General features: G+C 40.2%; 1 protein-coding gene across 1 annotated transcript in view; it reads right to left on the reverse strand.

Annotated features, from left to right (window-relative positions):
- Positions 1–791: 791 nt before the first annotated feature.
- LOC126457804 (alpha-tocopherol transfer protein-like) overlaps positions 792–23,309 on the reverse strand; it is a 103,598-nt gene continuing 81,080 nt past the window's right edge. Inside the window, exons 2-8 of the mRNA XM_050094411.1 lie at positions 20,424–20,596; positions 12,871–13,030; positions 12,652–12,713; positions 2,482–2,675; positions 2,283–2,399; positions 1,959–2,052; positions 792–1,296 (exon numbers count right to left, since the gene is read on the reverse strand). Coding sequence (XP_049950368.1) covers positions 1,103–1,296; positions 1,959–2,052; positions 2,283–2,399; positions 2,482–2,675; positions 12,652–12,713; positions 12,871–13,030; positions 20,424–20,595 — 993 coding nt within the window. The 5' untranslated portion in view covers position 20,596 and the 3' untranslated portion in view covers positions 792–1,102. The remainder of the gene's footprint in view (positions 1,297–1,958; positions 2,053–2,282; positions 2,400–2,481; positions 2,676–12,651; positions 12,714–12,870; positions 13,031–20,423; positions 20,597–23,309) is intronic.

A 23,309-nucleotide genomic window follows, 5' to 3' on the forward strand; every position in this document is an offset into this window, starting at 1 on the left:
TTGTTCCATCCTGGGCTTTCCACTGTTTAACATCCATACATGCATCTGTACATCTGCATCTCTACGTCTGCTGACTTCATTGGGCCAGCACTGCAACTCGATTAGGACACTGGGTTGTTATGGGTGAAAGGAAGCAGGGAGTGGGAGGAAGGGTTGGTGAAGGATGGCTGATGACTGAGAGGGAAAGGAAGAAAGTGCACAGGATCAAAATGTGACACTGGAGATCTTGTTTCAGCCACAGGTGGGGGGAATTGTGTTGTGGAGGAGTAGATTGGTAGTGGAGTTGGGTGTACCAGTTTTGTGTATTGGACAGGTTGTGCCTGGGTCTTTTATAGGGGTGTACCCATGTGGCAAGGTGGTGGCTGTAAGTGCAGCATGAGTATTGGCTAGGAGATTGTCAGATACTACTTTGAGAGGGGTGGGAAGGGTTGTGGGTAGGATGTTCCTCATTTTTGGGAATGACTGTGAATAACTGAAGCGTGATTTGTTTCATTAGGCTTACGTTCAGATAGGCAGAGCCAACAGTTGGTGAAAACTTTATTGAGTCCTGTCTTCTATACCATCTGGGAAACACCACAAATTTTTCACCAATTTAAATGCGACACTGCATCATCTAAATAAATTTAAAGCTAGTAGGAACTTTACTGACATTCACAGTAATGTTAATGTGCACAAAAGATTATTAATAGGTGTGTCAAAAAATAATTTGATATTATGTATATATAAAATTTATTTTTTTAAAGTATTTAACATTAAACATAGTACATATGTATTTATAAATAATTGCATAGTTCAAATTATTATATGACAAGTAAATTTTCACTTTTGATGTGTGCTTCATCATCTTTGGAAAGTTTTGTGAAGTCAAGTTATAACAGTTTGTGTGTGACCAGTCTTACAACTAAGTTCTGTTTCACAGTACTAATTTTGCATATCTGCTGGAAGCCACATAAATAAACAATTAGTTTATGTAATTGCTGATTGGCTACTGTTCTTGTTCTTCCAGTTTTCTTTATTGTAATATGAGGAAACAGTTCTGGACAACACTTTGAAGCTGAAAAGACATGTCGCCAATCTGCAGTAGATGAATGCAGTTTCATTATTAATCAACTTCTAGTTTCCGAAAACTTCCTGTTATACCAAACATGTCATTTTCTCTGCCACAGTACATCCCCTTCTTGAGAGCAGACACTGCACCTTCTTTTGCTGCTGCACTGTACATTTCTTCTCGGATCTTCATCTCATCATTGGCCAATAGTATGTCTCTGGATTGTCTCAGCTCCTCTTTCCATAAAGCTGTGAAAGGAATTGCGGAAAATTGTATCTATTGTGCATATGTTTGAAATTTGCATATAATTTATAATACAAGTAACAAAAGGCCATCAAAATTACAAAGCCATAAATAAAGATCACTAAATAAATCTTCAAGGTTAAATAGTTTTTCCATTGCATAAATTACTTTCACATTTTTTTATAATTTGCCTGCAGACTGGAGACTGAGCAGCCAAGTCCCCATACTGTCTGCCTAGCTACACCACAAGGAGTGAATACGGTCTGATTCACCAACTTGTATCAGCCATTCCACAGTGTGCCTCTTAAACCAATAGCAATGCAGTGCTCATACATCCTGGAGGATGTTTATTTTTCACAAAAATGTTAATTCTGTATGGAATACAGAAATTAGTAACTTATATAACTAATGCACAAACATACATGAATAGAATCTACGTAAATCACTGCATGCCGCACTACCTTGCTATAGGGAAAATTGATTTTTTGGGGCTGTGATACTCATTAGGAAAGTTCACTTCCTCCAGCATGAGTGCTGCTCACTCTTTAGTTTACAGACAGATAATGGGAATAGTTTCAATGTCTGAAATAAGATTTTGAATGATTTGTTACATAGTCACATATTTTAAGTACAGTAATTATATATAACTCCCAGTTTTAAGCCATACTTATCATGTCAGCCATTGGCATAACACCTCCATATTCTTTAGGGAGGAGTTTGCGATCTATGAAGTCCAGTGTGTCTTCAACACAAGTGTATAGCTGAAAAGAAATGAACTCTGTATTACTTCCATATTTACAGAAACATAAGAGATGGCATAAAATTTTGTTTATATGAATAAACTGTCTTTTTTTTTTTTTTTTTTATAGGAATGAAAACAACACCCACTATGAACATGTTATTGTAGCATAGTGGAACATTTTTATTTTTTATCTTTAACCATATTATCACTATGCCAAGGAGCAAAAGAATAATAGTCATATCATATCACCTTGATTCGTTTCTTGATCTTTTCTGTTATCAATGAAAATCCAAAGTCCAATGCATATTTCAGTGAAGGATGAATATTAAACCCATGAACTTCCTTGTGTCGCATTGGAAGGGTGCGCTGCAATAAAATATATTTATATTTTATTAATATGTGTCATACGTAAAAATATAAACGCTGATCCACAGGTATCCAAACTTACCTCTCCATTTTTAACTATCCGAACAGCTTCTCGGGGCGTGAACAATGTCAAATATGGGAGGCCAACACCAGCTCCATCACCAAAGTGTACGTATCCCCGCACTTGATTTTCTTCACATTCCATCAAAGTTTCCCATGCAATCCCATGAACACGACACATGTCCTCATTTGTGAATTTATATGGGTCAAACACACCTACAGGAAAAAACATTGGTGACTTATAATCCATAGTTATCTTGTCTATATACTTTGAATATGTCAAATGCACCCTATATTATCTGATTGTATTATGTGCAGGTTAGTCTCAATGAACAAAACTTAAGTGGTAACAACAGTGTTTGATTTGTGATGGATCGTACCGGTATGCTGTACTGGTACCTCTGATGGAAAAAGAAAGAGAGAGAGCTGCAGATATTGAGATGCCTATTTGGTGTGTTTTATTTACACTTTTGAAATGCTTAGAAAAGCATGACAATAATAATTTAAAAATTGTAAATTTCAAGTGCACCCCCACAGAACGTCACAGTATCAAAACCTCATTTGTTGCATCTACAACTACATCGATATTCCACAAGCCACAATTCGGTGTGTGGTGGACAGTACCCTGTACCACTACTTGTCATTTCCTTTCCTGTTCAACTTGCAAATAGAGAGAGGAAGAAACGACTGTCTGTATGCCTCCATATGAGACCTAATTTCTTGTGTCTTATCTTCATGGTTGTTACACACAATATGTGTTGGCAGCAGTAGAATTGTTCAGCAGTCAGCTTCAAACACCTTCAGCTGATACACGTCTACAGAGTGGCACGTTAAGTGTTTACCTCTTTCCGTGTTTTCCAACTAGTACATTTATTAAATTTTTTTCCTGTTTCTCTGTTTAAGAGGTTTAATCTCGTGTTTTAGTAAGTGTAAATTCAGTCAGTCTGTAGCACAGTAATTGCTCATTTCTTTGAAAGCAACCATCGGTTTGTTTAGTAAGCCAGTTTGTAAGACTCTAGCTCTCAGGTGATACATGTCTACAGAGCGGCAAGTTAAGGGTTTATCTTTTTCTGCAATTCCCATGTAGTGTATTTATTAAATTTTACGCGTGTTTCTCTTTGTAAGAGGTTTAATCTTGCGTTTTTGTAAGTATAAATTCATTCAGTCTGTAGCGCAATAATTGCTCACTGAACAGCCAGCTATGAGATTATTAGCACATCAGCATCCACTGGTAATGCATCAGGAGGGTAGCAACTTGCATATCTAGGATTTTCTGTGCTTTCATAGTTCACTTCCTCAGTTAGTCTTGCTAGAATGGCTAGGACGTGTGCAAGCTGTGTGCGGATGCAGAAAGAGCTGGCTGCAGTTTGTGAACAGCTGAACGTACTTTTTGCTACAGTCAGTCACCTTCAGGCTACTGCCTTGGGGTGTAGTGGTGGCGTCGGAGAATCTGATGCATCACATGGGACATCTCAGGTGTCACTTGTTTTGCCCATGGGCTCTGCTTCCGAGGCACCTCTTAGTGCACCTGACGCGGTGGATTCACCCTTATAGCTGACAGAGTGGCTGGTGGTAAAGCATTCGTGTTGCTTGAGGCAAGCCATTCATCCTATGAGTGGGCAGGTAGCTGCTCCTTCAGCAGGATCCAAGCAGGCACATGGGAGCTCTAGCGTTGGACGTGTTATAGAGCCCCTTAGAGAGATTGTGTGCAGGGCTGGAAAGAAAGCCAATGTGCACTCAGTATGTCTGCCAGGTGCCTCATCCAAAAAGTGGAGGCAGCATTGACTGTGGCTATTGAGTGTGCTGGGTGCACTCGTCTGCATGTTGTGGCTCACAGCCGCACTGATGAAGATTGTCACACGGGTTCTGAGGCAATCCCCAGTTCGTACAGGTGGCTGGCAGAGGTGGTGAGAACCGCTGGCCTTGTGCACAGGTGCAAGCAGAGCTCACAATTTGCGACCCAGAGATGATCAGAGTCCTTTGGTTTGGAACCGAGTGGAAGGTTTCAACCAAAAGCTTCGTTGACCCTGTGACAGTTTTGGGTGCAGATTTCTAGACTTGTGTTATCGTGTGGGGATTTGCAGGACTCCCCTTGATAAGGCAGTGGTGCACTACCAAAAGGAAGCAGCTATTTGGGAAACAGGAAACTTAATGGAGTGCACATGGGGGTTTTTATGCTCTGATGAACACTCGCCAGTCGATATGCAGCAAGGGAAGTCAACTAGCATTCAGAATAAAGACATTTTGACTGTCATAATTTTAGCAGTAAACTGTCCAAGTATGCATCGTAAAGTTCTCGAATTTACTACCCTTCAAAAAAGTTCTCGTACTCAAATTATCCTGGGAACAGAGAGCCAGGTGAAACCAGAAGTGGAAAGCTCTGAGATATTTAATGAGTCGTGGAACATATAACGGAAAGACAGATTAGAGGCCATAGGAGGGGGAGTGTTCATTGCTGTTGACAAAAATGTTCTCTCTATTGAGGTCAAAGATGAGTGTGACAGTGAAGTCATCTGGTCATGTGTAACAGGTGTAGGTGAAACCTAGTTAATTGCTGAATGTTTTTACTTGTCACCCGATTCTGCTGTGGCAGTTCTGGAGTCATTCACAGAAAGTCTACGGTCAACAGGATTTAAATACCCAGATCATGCAACACTGGTCGAAGGTGACTTTAGCGTGTGGAGTACAAACTGGGGTGTCTATGGATTCATTTTGGGGGGGGGGGGGGGGGGGGGGGTACAGACAGTCATGCAAAATACTTTTGAACACATTATCTGAAAATTGTCTTGAGCAGCTAGCCCAGCAGTCCACGCACAATGGAAATATTTCAAACCTTGTAGCTACAAATAGGCCAGATCTTATTGACATTGTCAGTATGGAAATGGGGATTAGCAGTCGTGATGTCATTATAGCAACTATGATTACGGCAGTTAATAAGTCAGTCAAGAAGGCCAGGAGAGTGTTTCTGCTATTTAGAGCAGATAACCAGTTATTAACACCTCACTTAGACAGTGAATTGGCATCACTTAATTGCAGTAAGATGGATGTAGAGGAATTATGGGCAAAGTTTAAGCAGATTGTAAATTGTGGTCTGGAGAGTTATGTGCCTAGTAAGTGAACAAAGATAGAAAAGACCCACCATGGTTTAATAATGAAATTAAGTGGATGCTGAGGAATCAGAGGTTGTTGCACTTGCAGTTCGAAAGGGAATGCATAAATGATGACAAGCGAAGGTTAGTAGAGATTTGTGCATCTTTGAAAAGAGCTATGTGCGAAGCATACAACTACCACCGTCACAACTCAGCAAAAGATGTGGCAGAGAACTCGAGAAAATTCTAGTCATATGTAAAGTCGCTAAGTGGGTCTAAGGCTTCCATTTAGTCCCTTGGTGGCCCGTCTGGTGTGGCAATTGAAGATATCAAAACAAAAGCTGAAGTTTTAAATTCACGTTCAAGAAATTATTCACACGGGAAAATCGTATAAACATACCATCATACAGACTCCTGTATGGATGATATAGTAATTAGCATACCTATCATACAGAAACAGCTGGAAGATTTGAAAACAAATAAATCACTAGGTTCGGATGGAGTCCCATTTCTGATTTGCAAAGACTGCTCTACGACATTGGCTGCTTACTTAGCTTGCATTTATCATGACTCTCTCACTCAGAGCAAAGTCCCAAGCTACTGGAAAAAAGCACTGGTGACTCCAGTATACAGGGTGGAGAAAAATTGTCACAAAATTTTAACCCTGGATAGCTGGTGCCAATAGGAACCAAAATTACTAATGTTGTGTTGGTCAACAACACACAATTTTTAAACTACAGAAACTTTGCGCCACGTGCTCCAATTGGCTGCAGAATTGTCCTGTTGCGATGCTCTGGACAACACATGACCGTGAATGCTTTGCCTGCTGGAGATCGCGATGTATCCAAGGTGGCCCGCACGCTCGGTGGTAGTGCGCCAGCCCTCCACTCTGGAGGCCTGGGGGCGAATCTGCTGGGCTCCCAAAACATCCATTGTAGTTTCATGATAAGATGTACTGGGAACAAACCCATCAACAGCTGTTAGTTGGCATACAGAAAGTCTTTTACAAATTGTGTCGGCCCTGAAAAGGGTCTTTTTTGCAGCTAGGATGTTGTTTACTTAAATCAGGTGCTCGAATGGTGACCTTCTGATGCAACACAAGCTTGGTAACATCGAACGGTGTTTAGCCAAACTCTTTCAAAGATTCCTGGGATTGCCCCGATGTGATTGGTGGCATGTTGAATGGGATCCATTAATTCCTCTTCATTTCTAGGTGGTTCGTGTCCTAGTGGGTGAACTAGAACCTTGAAGAATCCCCACAGGAAAAAGGCCGGTGGCATGAGGTCTGGTGATCACAGGGGCTATGTCTTACGACCACCTCTGCCAATTAACCAGCCATTGAAGAGTTCATTTAAATAACTGTGCACAGTACGACTGCTATGTGCAGGTGCCTCATCATGCTGCAACCAATTGCGTAGCCTATGTCCAGGGGAACATCTTCCAGCAGGCAAGGTAGAGTTTCTTGCAAAAAGTGAAGGTAATTTGCCCTGATAAGTCGAGGAGGTAGATGGACCGGCCCAGTCAGATGGTCATCCACAGTGCCTGCCCAAATGTTGAGCAAATACGTTCCTGGTGTCTGTGGATGTATGTGACATGAGGATTTCCCCTTGCCCAGTAATGAAGAACATTTGAGTGTTGTAAAGGCCATCCTGATGGAGGGTGCACTCATCAGTGAACAACACAATAGTGGGGAAGTCAGGATCTCATACAGCCCCTCGCAGAAACCACTGGCAAAACTGTAACCTATGTTCATAATCCACCACAGGATTTAGGTCTTGGCCAGGGTGGAAACTAAATGGGTGCTGGCCATCATCCCTCAAAACATCTCAGACTAACCGATGAATGACCATCATGTCATGTCCATCATGTCAAGTACTTGTCATAGGTGCTTCCTTGAAGCTCTCTTCAAATGCAGCATCCTGTCATGTTCGAGGTCTTCCAGCATCACCATGAAATCCATCTAACGAGCCTGTTTAGCCAAGTCGCTGGTGAATTGCTGTAAACATTTGCGGGTAAACGTTTGTGGGTACATGTTTGCAGGTGTGGATGGTGTCTTGCTGGGTACTGTTCCTCATACAACTGTTGAGCTTCATGCGCATTACCGTCAGCTAGTCCATAAACAAAACCATGTCTCAGTGTTCTTCAAATAAATGCTGTGCCGCCATGCTTACTGTATGACTAAATCACAGGTGACAAGTGTGTGCTCCGAAGTGAAGCTTACATGTGAATGAGGTGGAGACCAACATTAAGAGCTATTCATCACATGTGCGTATCACCTTGAGGCAGTGATGGGGTGAGTGATGTTTGTATGTGCAAACTGACAACCATAGCACTGCTCATCAACTGACAAATGGCAAGGCAATCCCACGGCCAATCGGAGCACGTGATGCCAAGTTTCCATAGTTTAAGAATGGTGTGTTGTTGACCTACACATTAGTAATTTTGGTTTCTACTAGCATCAGCTATCGACGGTTAAAATTTCGCGTCACAATTTTTCTCCACCCTGTACAGGAAGGGTAAAAGAATGGACCCACAAAATTACGGACCAAAATCCCTAATTTCTATTTGCTGCAGAATTCTTGAAGATATTCTCTGTTCAAATATAATAAATGTTCTTGAGACTGAGAAGCTTATGTACATAAATCAGCATGATTTTAGAAAGCATCGCTCATGCAAAACTCAGCTTGCCCTTTCTCGCATTATATACTGAGGACTGTGGATGAAGGGCAAAAGGCAGATCCAATATTTCTAGATTCCTGGAAAGCATTTGACACAGAGCCCCATTACAGGCTGCTAATGAAGGTACAAGCATGTGGAATAAGTTCACATATATGTTAGTGGCTCAAAAAGCTTCTTAAGTAATAGATCCCAAATCGTTGACCTCAACAGCGAGTGTCCATGAGAGACAAGGATGTCGTCAGGAGTGCCCCAGCTGTTCTGTATACAAATAAACGATTTGGCTGACACAGTGAGCAGCAATCTGCAGTTGTTTTCTGATGATGCAATGGTGTACAGTAAGGTGTCAAAGTTGAGTGAGTGTAGGAACAGACAAGATGACCTACACAAAATTTCCATTTGATGTGATGAATGGCAGCTAGCCATAAATGTGGTGAAATGTAAGTTAACGTAGATGAGTAGGAAGATCAAACCTAATGTTTGGATACAGTATTACTAGCGTTCTGCTTAACACAATCAAGTTGTTTTAATACATGGGCATAACTTTCAAAGTGATATGAGGTGGAACGAGCATGTGAGAACTGTCGTAGGAAAGGCGAATGGTCAGCTTTGGATTTTTGGGAGAATTTTAGGAAAGAGTTGCTCACCTGTAAAGGAGACAGCATGTAAGACGCTGGTGTGACCTATTCTTGAGTACTGCTTATTTGTTTGGGGCCCGTTCCATGTCAGACTTAAGGAAGACATTGAAGCAATTCGGAGGCATGCTGCTATATTTGTTACTGGTAGGTTCGAACAACACATAAGTGTTACAGAGATGCTTCAGGAACTCAAATGGGGATCCCTGGAGGTAAGGTGACATTCTTTCGAGAAACACTATTGAGAAAATTTAGAGAACCAACATTAGAAGCTGACTGCCGAACAATTCTACTGCCACCAACATACATTACATGTCAGGACCACGAAGATAAGAACTGAAAAATTAGGGCTCATATGGAAGCATACAGACAGTTGTTTTTCCCTCTCTCTATTTGCAAGTGGAACAGGAAAGGAAATGACAAGCACTGGGTAACACTAATACTTTAATTTCGAGTAACTGTAAAATCCACTGATTTCTTTATATTAGAATTATACACACATCAAAAAAAGTTTTGCATCAACGCAGTTACCAGAACTCCTGAAGATAGGCATGACTGTTGATATTGTATCACAGATACAGTCCCTTTGACTGTTCAGAGATGTCTCTAAACCTGCCCAAAGATGTAAACAACCAAACATGAGCAGCACCTATTACATGGAGGGAGGCCGACAGCCGATCAGTTCTAGTCATTCCACCAGGAAGGAGGTACATGGCCAGTGTTGTCTGTAGTTCAACCATGTCTATACGGTCAGTACCATGGTTCGATCTCGTCTGCATTGTTACTTTGTGCCAGGAAGTGTTTTCAAAAAGGGAAGTGTCCAGGCATCTCAGAGTGAACCAAAATGATGATGTTCAGACATGGAGGAGATTCAGAGAGACAGGAATTGTCTATGACATGCCTCGCTCAGGCTGCCCAAGCGCCACTACTGCAGTGGATGACTGCTACCTATAGATTATGGCTGAGGAACCTTGACAGCAATGCCATCATGTTGAATAATGCTTTTCGTGCAGCCACAGGATGTCGTGTTATGACTCATATGTGCGCAATAGGCTGCATGATGCAGATACACAACTTCACTCCCCAATTCCCTGGTGAGGTCCATCTTTGCAACCATGACACCATGCAGTGTGGTACAGTTAGGCCCAACAACATGCTGAATGGACCCGCTCATGATTGGCATCATGTTCTCTTCACCGATGAGTGTTGCATATGCCTTCAACCAGACAGTCGTCGGAGACATGTTTAGGGCAACAATCAGGCTGAATGCCTTAGAGACACTGTTCAGAAAGTGCAACAAGGTGGAGGTTCCCCGATGTTTTGGGGTGGCATTATGTGGGGCCGATGTACGCCACTGGTGGTCATGGAAGGCACCATAATGGCTATACAATATGTGAATCCATCCTCTGACCGATAGTGCAACCACATCGGCAGCATATTGGTGAGGCACTCGTCTTCATGGATGACAATTCATGTCCCCATTGTGCACATCTTGTGAATGACTTCCTTCAGGATAACGATATCGCTCGACTAGAGTGACCAGCATGTTCTTCAGACATGAACCCTATCGGACATGCTTGAGATAGATTGAAACGGGCTGTTTATGGATGACGTGACCCACCAACCACTGTGAGGGATCTATGCTGAATCGCCATTGAGGAGTGGAACAATCTGGACCAACAGTGCCTTGATGAACTTGTCGCAATGAATACAGGCATGCATCAATGCACGAGGACGTGCTACTGGGTACTAGAGGTACCGGTGTGTACAGCAGTCTGGACTACCACCTCTGAAGGTCTCACTGTATGGTGGTACAACATGCAATGTGTGGTTTTCATGAACGATAAAATGGGCGGAAATGATGTTTATGTTGATCTCTATTCCAATTTTCTGTGCAGGTTCTGGAACTCTCGGAACCAAGGTGATACAAAACTTTTTTTGAAGTATGTATTTTAGACTTAGAATCATTACTTGATTTTTTTGGATATTAATTTCTGTCCCTTAATTCAAAATGTCAATAAAGTTCAGTCTCAAACCAGTACTTTGTGTTTAGGAATTAACTGATTGTATTGTGAGGACTGCAAGGCATTTATTCCATTTTAGTTTTATGTTCTGAGTCTTTTTGATATATGCAAGTACTACTATAGAAAATGTCACGCCGGCACTGCAACTCTGCAACTTGATGGGTGTGTGGGTTTGTGTAGAGAGAAATGGGCAAGCGAAAGAGGAGGTAGGGAGCAGGAAAAAAGGATGGAGGAGAGTGAGTGACAAATGGAGAATAAAGCAGCCAGTTCACGAGATACGAATGTGGTAGGGAGGGGGTGGGCTCACACACTGCACAGTGACATGGAGGCATGGATTCAATCTCATTTAGGTGCCTTTTGATGAATTCATGCTGCTGCTTTCTGATGAGTAATCACCTTTACTCCTTAAGTTATATACATTCCACCAGGACTTTCCATTACCATTTTTTTACAGCTGATCACTCATAACTGAAATCAGTCACATCATCAAGTGTTTCACAAAATTTTTTAGTGTGTTGGGAAAAGTTTGGGGATATGACAGTAGATGTCATGGGTAATGCATTATGGAAGCCAAGCATATTTTGATTAATGTCTACCATTTTGCAGTTTTATGTTTTGCTCTGTAGCTACTGTACAGCAGTTTTATACAGCTTTATGAACTGCTTACTTTGAATAGAACAACAGATCTTCTGAATGAAATCATTCATCCATTTCAATGTGGAGAGAAAGGGGGAAGCTGCACATTTCAACTAAGGGTACATTGTGATGGCCTGGAATCTCTTACATCTTACAACTGGTGGCAGTCTGTGGTGCAGCTTAAGATTGAGTAAAAGTTTTGGAAGGCACAAGTATCTTATAGTACACTGTTCATCATTTACTGTAGCAAATGGGTCTTTACAGCAGATAGTTTACAGCTTCATTTATGCTGTAATACCACCAATTAAAAATATATGAAAATACAGTAAAGTGAGTTGTGAAACACAGGTACAGGTTGCTTGGTAAGTTAAATACAGCTTCCTGTTACGTGAGGTCACTGCAGAAGATGCTTTTTTTCCTGAAGAGCACACAGAATGCATACATTCTTCTGATGTAGTATTATGCTTGATAGACATTTGACTGGATCACCTGGGACCAATGGCTGCTTTATCATGCTAATGTTGTTGTCATTGTTGTTGAGCACCTAATCCCCTTGATGACTGAAATCTTCTCCAGTATATGTGACAGTTGTTCATCCTACAAGACCACAGTCAAGCATGTTTCATACGTTTGAATTCCGGTTGATGTCTTGGTCTCCTAGTATGCTGGATACCCAGCCTATGAGAAACAAATGTGATACCATTAAGCACTCACTCACAAACCATCTTGTAATCAACAAGAACTGATTTGTATATGAAATGGTGTCATTCACAACTGGCTATGTACTAAGAACTTTCGAATACACATCATACTGTATTTCAAATCCCTTATTTGTTGAAGATGGAGAAACATGATGTTAATGTAAAATGATATGTCTTGTTTGAATGTTTTCTTTGGCCTTGCATTTGGAGAAAGAGACTAAATGTAACACAATTTTAACAAATTATTAACCCTTAAAACATTGTGTCAAATATATTTATCAGTTTCTTCAATTAGATTACAAGCCAGCTGATATAGCACACCAGCCACACAAAATAAGCTGCATTTGAATGTAAAGCCTTCTTATATATTTGGTGTCTCAAGCATAATAAGCCTTTGTCCAATAGAATGAAGCTAAGTTTGTAATATTTACCTGGACGATAAATAACAACACGGCGCCCCAGTTTATCTCTTTGTGGTGTTGCAAAAACATACCTGCAATGAAAGTGGCCAAAATTAATACTGTATTGCAAGAGCTTACCATTAGTAGGATTATACATTTTTACTTGTTAATCAGATGTAACTTAAAGATCATTTAAATAAATCCAACAAGGCTCGTGCATGTGGATATTTCTGTAATTATTTCACTTACCCAGCAGAAATAAGATAGTCCATTCTCGGGTTGTTAATGTCTAAGTTTCGGAATGCATGCGAGAAGGTCTGGCGTAAAAGTAGATACCTCTCTAAACTTTCCTGGGCCATTGGACAGCTGAATTTCTTTGTTCTCAAGAAGCGAAGTAAGAAATTAGCATCTGTGGAGGTTGAAAGATGAAAATTGTGTTCACACCACTTTGATCCATGTGCACAAATATAACTTTTTCTGTTAAGATACATGTATCACTTATACAAATCATTTATATCTATACAAACAAATTATAAACTACAAATGACTTTGTTAATTTAAAGCTAGCTTCTTATCATACAAACACAAATCTGTAGCTTGTTAGTGTAATACTGAAATAAAATTATCGAAGTATATCCATTTAGTAAGATCTGTAATGTGTACTTTCATTTGTGGATAAACTGATTTCCAGTAATAATAAAAATATAACTATCAATACTTTCCCTCCTAATACTCTGATTATGTCTCCTCCAAGTCACATATGTCTTCTTTTAAACTGATTTTAAATTCATTTGTAATCTTTGTTCTTCTCTTGAAACAAAAAATGGGAATAAATTAATATGACAGTATTTCACAGATACAATTAAAAAAGGTAAAATTAGTACACTTACCAATTGTAGGACAACGATAAAGCTGACAGCAATGCAAGCATTAAAAATGATCCTATTTTTGGCAGCTAATTATGAAAAGAAAATAAGTGTGAAGATTATGATACTAATTTTAAGTCATTCAGAAATCTTGGCTTAGAGTCTTAGAAAAATCCTGACCATAAGGTACTGTAATGGACAAAATATTCTCTTTTAATTTCTGAATTGAATGATTACAATTTGAGTCTATGGCAATTTCTTCAGTTCAGTGTGTACATTTGTAATTTTGCCTATAACTGAAAGTTCTGAGCCAGTAGAAACATGTTGTCAAATATGTACCAGCCTTCATGAAGTAGATTTGACACTGCTCACATCAACATGTAACTGCTGAACATTAATAATTACTGCACTTATATTATACACATGGCAAAATTTATCCTATTGTCTGTGAATTCAGATGAATACCATGTGCAGGGTAATGACAGAAAAAAAAAAATGCAAAATGAGGGGACACTGTACAGAGGATAAAACTTGCATCTGAAAAGTATGAATGTCAAACCAATCAACATATCAGATGAGCATGTGGAGAATTTTAATCTTTGACAGTTGAAATAATGTGTGAAAATAACTTCTAAGAGTTCTTTGTTACATGGCCTCCATTTACTTGGGTTGCCAAAAACTATATGCTCAAGAAATCAATAAATGCAGTTGTTGCCAGTTTTAAGTACATAGTATTTTATTAGAAATGATTCTGGGAGAGATGGGACTGATCACCAGGCCACATCCTGTAATCTGTACCCTACAGCAGTAATTAGGCTGCTTATAAATGTTCCATTGCATATTTGTTATAAGTTTATATCCATTATGCCTGCACCTATGACAAGAACATGAAATGACAGAGCCCAGGAAGAACCTTCTTCTGGGTGCTAATAAGGATAGTAAAATGCATCTCTATAGCCTCATGTTGATCCATGATGTCATGTGTACAACCTGTAATACCTTTTGTGAGTAGATGAAGAGGCATGTGCAGGGAGCTGAGGATGAAAGTGTACTTCAGTACATAGGGAGGATAGACCTACCGTCCCTCACACAATGCTGTCACTACAGCCATGCTTTCTGCTCTCTGTAGTGTGTGTGTCCTTACTGTGGACAGTGGGTTTCTGTTTCTAAGAAGAAGTCAGAAATAGCACCCACGATTAACCAGGAACTACTTCGTCACTCATTCTAGTACAAAGGCAGCATAGCAAAATTGTAATGTGACATTCCACAGTGGCTTCTGTAGTGCTACTGCACAACATATTGCTGACAGTGGATATATGTAAAACTCTTCTGGCCCAAAGCCTTCCCACTTCTACAGATTCGGAATTAGGCACCCCCCGAGGCTCAAGGTTTACTAATAGCAGAGAAGCAATACTGTACTGGCAGCATCATGGTACTCTTTAGATAATGTAATGTTAGATCACAGCTGCCTAGTTAAAGCAACACCACCATCAAATGAGATATGTATAATTTGAAGAAAAGCTTTTAATTCATTATGATATCATATACAGCAAATATAATATCATATACCACTAATTTGATAGTAACTGGCAGTAACTGCTGACCTATTCCTTCTTGTTTAATATTCAGAGTTATGTACCTGGGGCAAATTTATTATACAATCTCACATCTAACATAAAGCAAGAATTGGGAATCCCAAGGAGTTCAAAAGAAAATTAAAAACATAGCTCGAGAGCTATTACATTCAAGTACTGAAAAGTTCTGTTACCTATGTGGCAAGTAGCACCTTCATTTTAAACCTGCAGGATAAGAAGTAATATGTTATAAAGAAGACTCTGTGTTTACTTTGTAGGAAACTAATTCCTTTAAAATACCTTTGTAAGCAAGCAAACATTAAGCTAAAATAGCTTAATGTATTTAATACATTTTTATAAGTTCAGATATGATAAAATCACTTTGTTTGTGAATGATGACCAAATATTAATAGGTGTCCATTGTGAAAACTGATCTGCTTACCGTATTCATGTCTTGATCTCCATGTTTCTCTCCAGTACTAAATTGATGATTCCTTGATGCTTCACAATGTGTCCTATTGACCAACCCCTTCTGCTAGTCAGGTTGTACCACAAATTTTTCTTCTCCCCAGTTCTATTCAGTACCTCCTCATTAGTTATGTGATCTACCTACCTAATCTTCAGCATTCTTCTGTTGCACCAAATCTCAAAAGCTTCTATTCTCTTCTTGTCTAAACTGCTTATCATCCCTGTTTCACTTCCATACATGGCTACACTATACCAATACTTTCAGAAAGGACTTCCTGACACTTAAATCTATACTTATTGTTAACAAATTTCTCTTCTTCAGAAATGCTTTTCTTGCCATTGCCAGTCTACATTTCATATCCTTCCTACTTTGACCATCATCTGTTATTTTACTTCTCAAATAGCAAAACTCATCTACTATTTTGAATGTCTCATTTCCTAATCTAATTCCCTCAGCATCATCCCATTTAATTTGACTACATTCCATTATTCCCGTCTTCCTTATGTTGATGTTCATCTTATATCCTCCTTTCAAGACACAGCTCATTCCGTTCAGCTGCTCTACCAGGTCCTTTGCAGTCTCTGACAGAATTATGTCATGGGTAGACTTCAGAGTGTTTATTTCTTCTCCATGGATTTTAATTCCTACTTCAAGTCTTTCTTTTGTTTCCTTTACTGCTTGCTCAATATACAGATTGAATAACATCGGGGATAGGCCACAACCCTGTCTGACTCCTTTCTCAACCACTGCTTTCCTTTCATGCCCCTCAACTCTTGTAACTGCCATCTGGTTTCTGAACAAATTGTAAATAGCCTTTCGCTCCCTGTATTTTATCTCTGCGACCTTTAAAATTTGAAAGAGCGTATTCCAGTCAACATTATCAAACACTTTCTCTAAGTCTATAAATGCTATAAACATAGGTTTACCTTTCCTTAACCTATCATCTATGAGAAGTCATAGGGTCAGTATTGCCTCACATGTTCCTACATTTCTCCAGGAACCAAACTGATCTTCTCCGAGGTCGGCTTCTGCCAGTTTTTCCATTCTTCCGTAAAGGATTTGTGTTAGTATTTTGCAACCATGAGTTATTAAATTGATAGTTTGGTAATTTTCACACCTGTCAGCACCTGCTTACTTTGTAATTGGGATTACTATGTTCTTCTTGAAGTCTGTGGGTATTTCACCTGTCTCATACATCTTGCTCACCAGATGGAAGAGTTTTGTCATGACTGGCTCTACGAAGACAATCAGTAGCTCTACTGGAATGTTGTCTACTCCTGGGACCTTGTTTCAACTTAAGTCTTTCAGTGCTTTGTCAAATTCTTTACACAGTATCATATCTCCCTCCTCATCTTCATCTACATCCTCTTCCATTTTCATAATATTACCCTGAAATACATCTTCTTTGTATACACCCTCTATATCCTCTGTCTGCCTTTCTACTTTCCCTTCTTTGCTTAGGACTGGTTTTCTGTCTGAGCTCTTGATATTTCTCCAAAGGTCTCTAATTTTCCTGTGTGCAGTATCTGTCTTACCACAAGTGATATGTGCTTCTACATCCTTATATTTGTCCTCTAGTCATCCCTTCTTAGCCATTTTGCACTTCCTGTTGATCTCATTTTTTAGACATTTGAATTCCCTTGCACCTGTCTAATTTATTGCATTTTTATATTTTCTCCTTTTGTCGATTAAATTCAGTATCTCTTGTGTTATCCAAGGATTTCCATTAGCCCTCGTCTCTTTACCTACTTGGTCCTCTGCTACTTTCACTAATTCATCTCTCAAAGCTACCCATTCTTCTTATACTGTATTTCTTTCCCCTGTTCTTCTCAGTTGTTCCCTAATGCTCCCTCTGAAACTCTCTACAACCTCAGGTTCTTTTAGTTTATCCAGGTCCCATCTCCTTAAATTCTCAACTTTTTGCAATTTTTCCAGTTTTTATCTGCAGTGCATAACCAGTAAATTGTGGGCAGAGTCCACATATGCCTTGCAAATATCTTACAATTTAAAACCTCGTTCTTAAATCTCTTTTTTACTGTTATGTGATCAATCTGAAATCTTCCTGTGTCTCCAGGTCTCTTACACATATACAACCTTCTTTCATGATTCTTAAACCAAGTGTTAGCTATTAAATTATGCTCTGTGCAAAATTCTACCAGACATCTTCCTCTTTCATTCCTTTCCCCCAGGCCATATTCATCTATTACTTTTTCCCTCTCTTCCTTTACCTGCTATTGAATTCCAGTCCCCCATGACTATTAAATTTTCATCTCTCTTAACTAACTTACTGATTTCTTTTATCTCATAAAACATTTCCTCAATCTCCTCCTCATATGCAGAGCTACTTGGCATATAAACTCTTACTACTGTGATGGGTGTGGCCTTCAGTCTATCTTGGCTACAATAATGCATTCACATGCTGCTCATAGTAGCTTACCCATGTTCCTAGTTTGTTATTCAGTATTAAACCTACTCGTGCATTACCCCTATTTGACCTTGTATTTATAACCTTGTATTCACCTGACCAGAAGTCCTGTTCCACTTTCCACTGAACTTCACTAACTTTAAGCTATCCATTTCCCTTTGTAAATTTTCTAACCTACCTGCCCGATTAAGGGATCTGACATTCCACTCTCCGATCCATAGAACACCAGTTTTGTTTCTCCTGATAACGACATCCTCCTGAGTAGTCCCCACCCGGAGATCTGAATGAGGGAATATTTTATCCAAGAAGATGACATCATCACTTAACCATACAGTAGAGCTGCATGCCCTGGGGAAAAATTACAGCTGTAGTTTCCCCTTACTTCCAGCCATTCGCAGTACCAGCACAGCAAGGCTGTTTTGGTTAATGTTACAAGGTCAGATCAGTCAATCATCCAGACTATTGTCCATGCAACTACTAAATAGGCTGCTGCCCTCCTCAGGAACCACACTTGTCTGGCCTCTCAACAGATACCTCTCTATTGTGGTTGCACCTATGGTACGGATATCTGTATCACTGAGGCACGCAAGCTTCCCCTACAAATGGCAAGGACCATGGATCACAGGGAGGCAACATGATATATGGAAGGCAATATGTATTATTATAGACAGACAATGATTTTTTGCATCAGAATTTTTTTGAAAATTTCATATTGCTGCTTTAAGGTGAATTTACATAAACAGCCAATTATGATTAAATTGACTGATTCATTATCATTATTTTAATATTTCTGCTCCAGCAACAAAGAGTTAGTTGTAGATAAGACGCCTCCAACTTATCTTGTTTATTTGATACCATTTGGTGTTTTGAATTGTGAAATCTGTGAGGATGTCCTTCTTTCAATAGTTAGAAGGACTTCCTCTGGGTCCTTCCCTGGAACACTTTTGTCAACGTAAACCTGAGGTGTCCCATGAGGCCATCCTCTTTGTATGCCCATACCATTTCAATATCTTCAGTTTGAGGATCTCCTGCAGGTTTCTTTCCAACCCCAGCTGTTTTTGGACATGTCATTCCTTATTTTTCTAATCTGGTTTAATGCAAACAAGAATTAAGGAACTTCAGTTGTGTTGCCTGGAGACAGTTCTTATTTGTTGCTTCTAGTCTATATGCTAGTGTAGGCATAAGTAAGACATATCTTTTGAACAGGCTAATCTTAGAAGGTTATGATGATGACCCTTCCAAAGTATCTGTTGTACTGTGTAGTAGAACTTGGAAGCTTTTGTTATTCTTTCCCCAATCTCTTTCTCTGAGGAATCAATACAACCCAGCTACAGTACTGGAAGTTATTAGCCATATCTGTCTCCAGTTCTTAAATGAAACGTCTAGAGTTTCTCTTCAACACTGAACCAACTGTCTAAGTTTTGCTGATTTTAAGACCCATTTTTGTGAATTCTGTATGACAAATATATCCAGTTTGGTTTATTCCTCCACTTCTGTCTCACCCCATACCATTACATCACTGGCAAAAACTAATACATTAGTTATTGGTCTCATTATTTTGACTGCGTCTGGGACTTAATCATTACCATTATTATAAAAAAAGAGGAGTAGTGAAAATCAACTTCCTTCTTGACTCGACTCCTTGGTTCCATCCAGCCTGGCTTACTATTCAGCTCTTCATTTCATCATGTGCCATCATCACCCTACTCATGCTATACTGTTATCATGAAATTTCTTATACCCGACTCATTTTCATATATGCATGTGTGGTATATGCCCTAGTTCTTTTTAAATAAAAAAGTTACACTTTTTTATTTTACTGCCAGTACTTCTCATACAGCCTTCTTGTGACAAAAACGAGGTCAGTATCTGATCAATGAAATCTAAAACCATGTTCCTCCCCATCCTCAATTGCAGACTCAACAGGTTTCCTTATTTTGACTAAAATGATGGTCTGATTGAGATTTAGTGGCTAACAGAGCTACATCTTTGTAGATGGTGCACTTCTTACTGTCACACTTTTCGACCTGTAAGCCCAGCTACTCGTCCAAGTCGTGGGTGATGGGTAGTGGCATGAACTACGTGACTGTCTGTGGGGGATTTCTTGTGCCCCGAAAAGGTAGGGCCCTATGGGAACCTGAAAAAGCGACGGTTAAAGGGGCTATGGTCAAGCTATGTTAGGCGAAGCTGGTCATTGGTGAAAAAAAAGCATGCTGTCAAGACAAAAAGGAGCCTCAGATGTAAATGAATCGATCATTTGATGAAATAGTGGCTGGCTGATGTACTGTTTTCATAAAAATAGCACCAGCCTCAGTTAAAATGCGGAGACAATCCAGGTTTGATTCCTGATAGCGAGGAAAAGAGGAATAAGTTCAATAATTGCGAGAATATTGTCATTTGTTAAAATGTTTATACAATGTGGGCTAGTGTATCATGCGCCATTACAGTGCGCTGTGAGGTAAACGTACCGAGCCGGCAGTTGACGATGCGCGGGTTGGAGGTGATCCAGGAGCGCATCTGCTGCAGCGCATGCTGCCGCGTAGCGGGGTCCTCGCGAAGCTCGACGCGCGCCAGCTCCTGTGTCTCCTCCGATAAGCTGCAGACGTACTCGTCCGCGGGACGCACCCACTCGCGAGCCATTCTGCGGAACAGCAAATCAACAATCACTACGCGTCACTCCAGGCGAGAAACAGTTGATCGCTGGCATTTTCTGTGACTGTACCAACGGTTTCCGTTTTATCTATTATAAAAAAGAAATTATTAATATACTAATTATTAATAATATTAAAACCGTATGCATACGTGACGGGAAGCTGTATTGGGGGGAGGGGACGACAGTAACAAACTATAACCCCTCTAGAACCAAATCACGTGTCCGCTACGATGCTTTCGCTTTCTTTCTATATAGTGGCGATGTTTTAATATAGTAGTGATAAAAAAGTAGTCGACTAATTCGAATCTTGATGAATCGATCTTTTTATCAAGTCTCTTGAAAAACTACAAAAATCGACACAATCCTACATTTTTTGGTACAATTAATAAACGTAACCGATTATCATGACAGACTGCCCCGCAAACACACTATAACTCGAAGTCAACGGCTATGTAATACTAGGTAATTCAAATTGTTTCGTCACTCAGCTGTTCGCAATACTCCTTTGTTTTCTCGTCATGCATAGCCCAGTACTGTAAATAAATCAATTGTAAAAATAACTTCAAAGAGGTGCAACAGTTTGAGTTTTACAGGAAGAAATATTTAATCTGAAACTCTTAGCTCAGGACAGAACCAAGTAGAGGGCACTACATATGGCTCAAGTTGGAGAGAATAGTTGACCATGCATTGGATAGCTACATACCTAGTTGAACAGTTCATGGTGGGAGGGACCCTCTATGGTATACACCCAGTGTAAAGAAACAATCTACTACGTAGTAAGTGTAAAACAAGCATGTGACTATAGACAGAGAGGCGATGAGTGAAACGCGTTTGGCTGTAAAGAGATCATTGCGGAAAGCTTTGAAAGACAACCATAGCAGAATATCGTCAAATTATCTTTCACAAAACCTGAAGAAATTCTGGTCATGTGTAAAGGCCGTTGGTGACAGAAAAGTTAGTGTCCACTTACGGTCGAGATTGGAACTGAAACTGAGAATAGCAAAGAAAAAACAGTAATTATTAACTCTGTTTCCAAACGTTTCTTTACAAAGGTAACCCCAGAAGTATTGCCCAAATTTAATTCTCGTATCTCTGAGAAGAAGGGTGACATTGGGGCTTTGAGAAACAGCTGAAATAGTTAAAACTGAAGAAAGGCTCAGGGGATGATGGAACCCTTATCAGATTTTATACTGTGCCCAAATGTAGCTGGGTTATCCAGTCTGTTAATCATAATCTATTGTACGAGGTGCATTCAAGTTCTAAGGCCTCCGATTTTTTTTCTAATTAACTACTCACCCGAAATCGATGAAACTGGCGTTACTTCTCGATGTAATCGCCCTGCAGACGTACACATTTTTCACAACGCTGACGCCATGATTCCATGGCAGCGGCGAAGGCTTCTTTAGGAGTCTGTTTTGACCACTGGAAAATCGCTGAGGCAATAGCAGCATGGCTGGTGAATGTGCGGCCATGGAGAGTGTCTTTCATTGTTGGAAAAAGCCAAAAGTCACTAGGAGCCAGGTCAGGTGAGTAGGGAGCATGAGGAATCACTTCAAAGCTGTTATCACGAAGAAACTGTTGCGTAACGTTAGCTCGATGTGTGGGTGCGTTGTATTGGTGAAACAGCACACGCGCAGCCCTTCCTGGACGTTTTTGTTGCAGTGTAGGAAGGAATTTGTTCTTCAAAAGATTTTAGTAGGATGCACCTGTTACCGTAGTGCCCTTTGGAATGCAATGAGTAAGGATTACGCCCTCGCTGTCACAGAACATGGACACCATCATTTTTTCAGCACTGGCGGTTACCCGAAATTTTTTTGGTGGCGGTGAATCTGTGTGCTTCCATTGAGCTGACTGGCGCTTTGTTTCTGGATTGAAAAATGGCATCCACGTCTCATCCATTGTCACAACCGACGAAAAGAAAGTCCCATTCATGCTGTCGTTGCGCGTCAACATTGCTTGGCAACATGCCACACGGGCAGCCGTGTGGTCGTCCGTCAGCATTCGTGGCACCCACCTGGATGACACTTTTCGCATTTTCAGGTCGTCATGCAGGATTGTGTGCACAGAACCCACAGAAATGCCAACTCTGGAGGCGATCTGTTCAACAGTCATTCGGCGATCCCCCAAAACAATTCTCTCCACTTTCTCGATCATGTCGTCAGACCGGCTTGTGCGAGCCCAAGGTTGTTTTGGTTTGTTCTCACACGATGTTCTGCCTTCATTAAACTGTCGCACCCACGAACACACTTTCGACACATCCATAACTCCATCACCACATGTCTCCTTCAACTGTCGATGAATTTCAATTGGTTTCACACCACGCAAATTCAGAAAACGAATGATTGCACGCTGTTCAAGTAAGGAAAACGTCGCCATTTTAAGTATTTAAAACAGTTCTCATTCTCGCTGCTGGCGGTAAAATTCCATCTGCCGTACGGTGCTGCCATCTCTGGGACATATTGACAATGAATGCGGCCTCATTTTAAAACAATGCGCATGTTTCTACCTCTTTCCAGTCTGGAGAAAAAAAATCGGAGGCCTTAGAACTTGAATGCACCTCGTAGTGCCCCCGAACAAGAAAACATGCCCCACAGTTGGGAAAAACCCACAGATAACATCCGTCTACGAGAAATATGGCAGAAGTGAGCCACAAAACTACTGTTCAATATCTTTAGCATCCATTTGTTGTGTAATACTAGAA

Source organism: Schistocerca serialis, chromosome 1 (genome assembly GCF_023864345.2).
Source record: "Schistocerca serialis cubense isolate TAMUIC-IGC-003099 chromosome 1, iqSchSeri2.2, whole genome shotgun sequence".
Lineage (NCBI taxonomy): Eukaryota > Metazoa > Arthropoda > Insecta > Orthoptera > Acrididae > Schistocerca > Schistocerca serialis.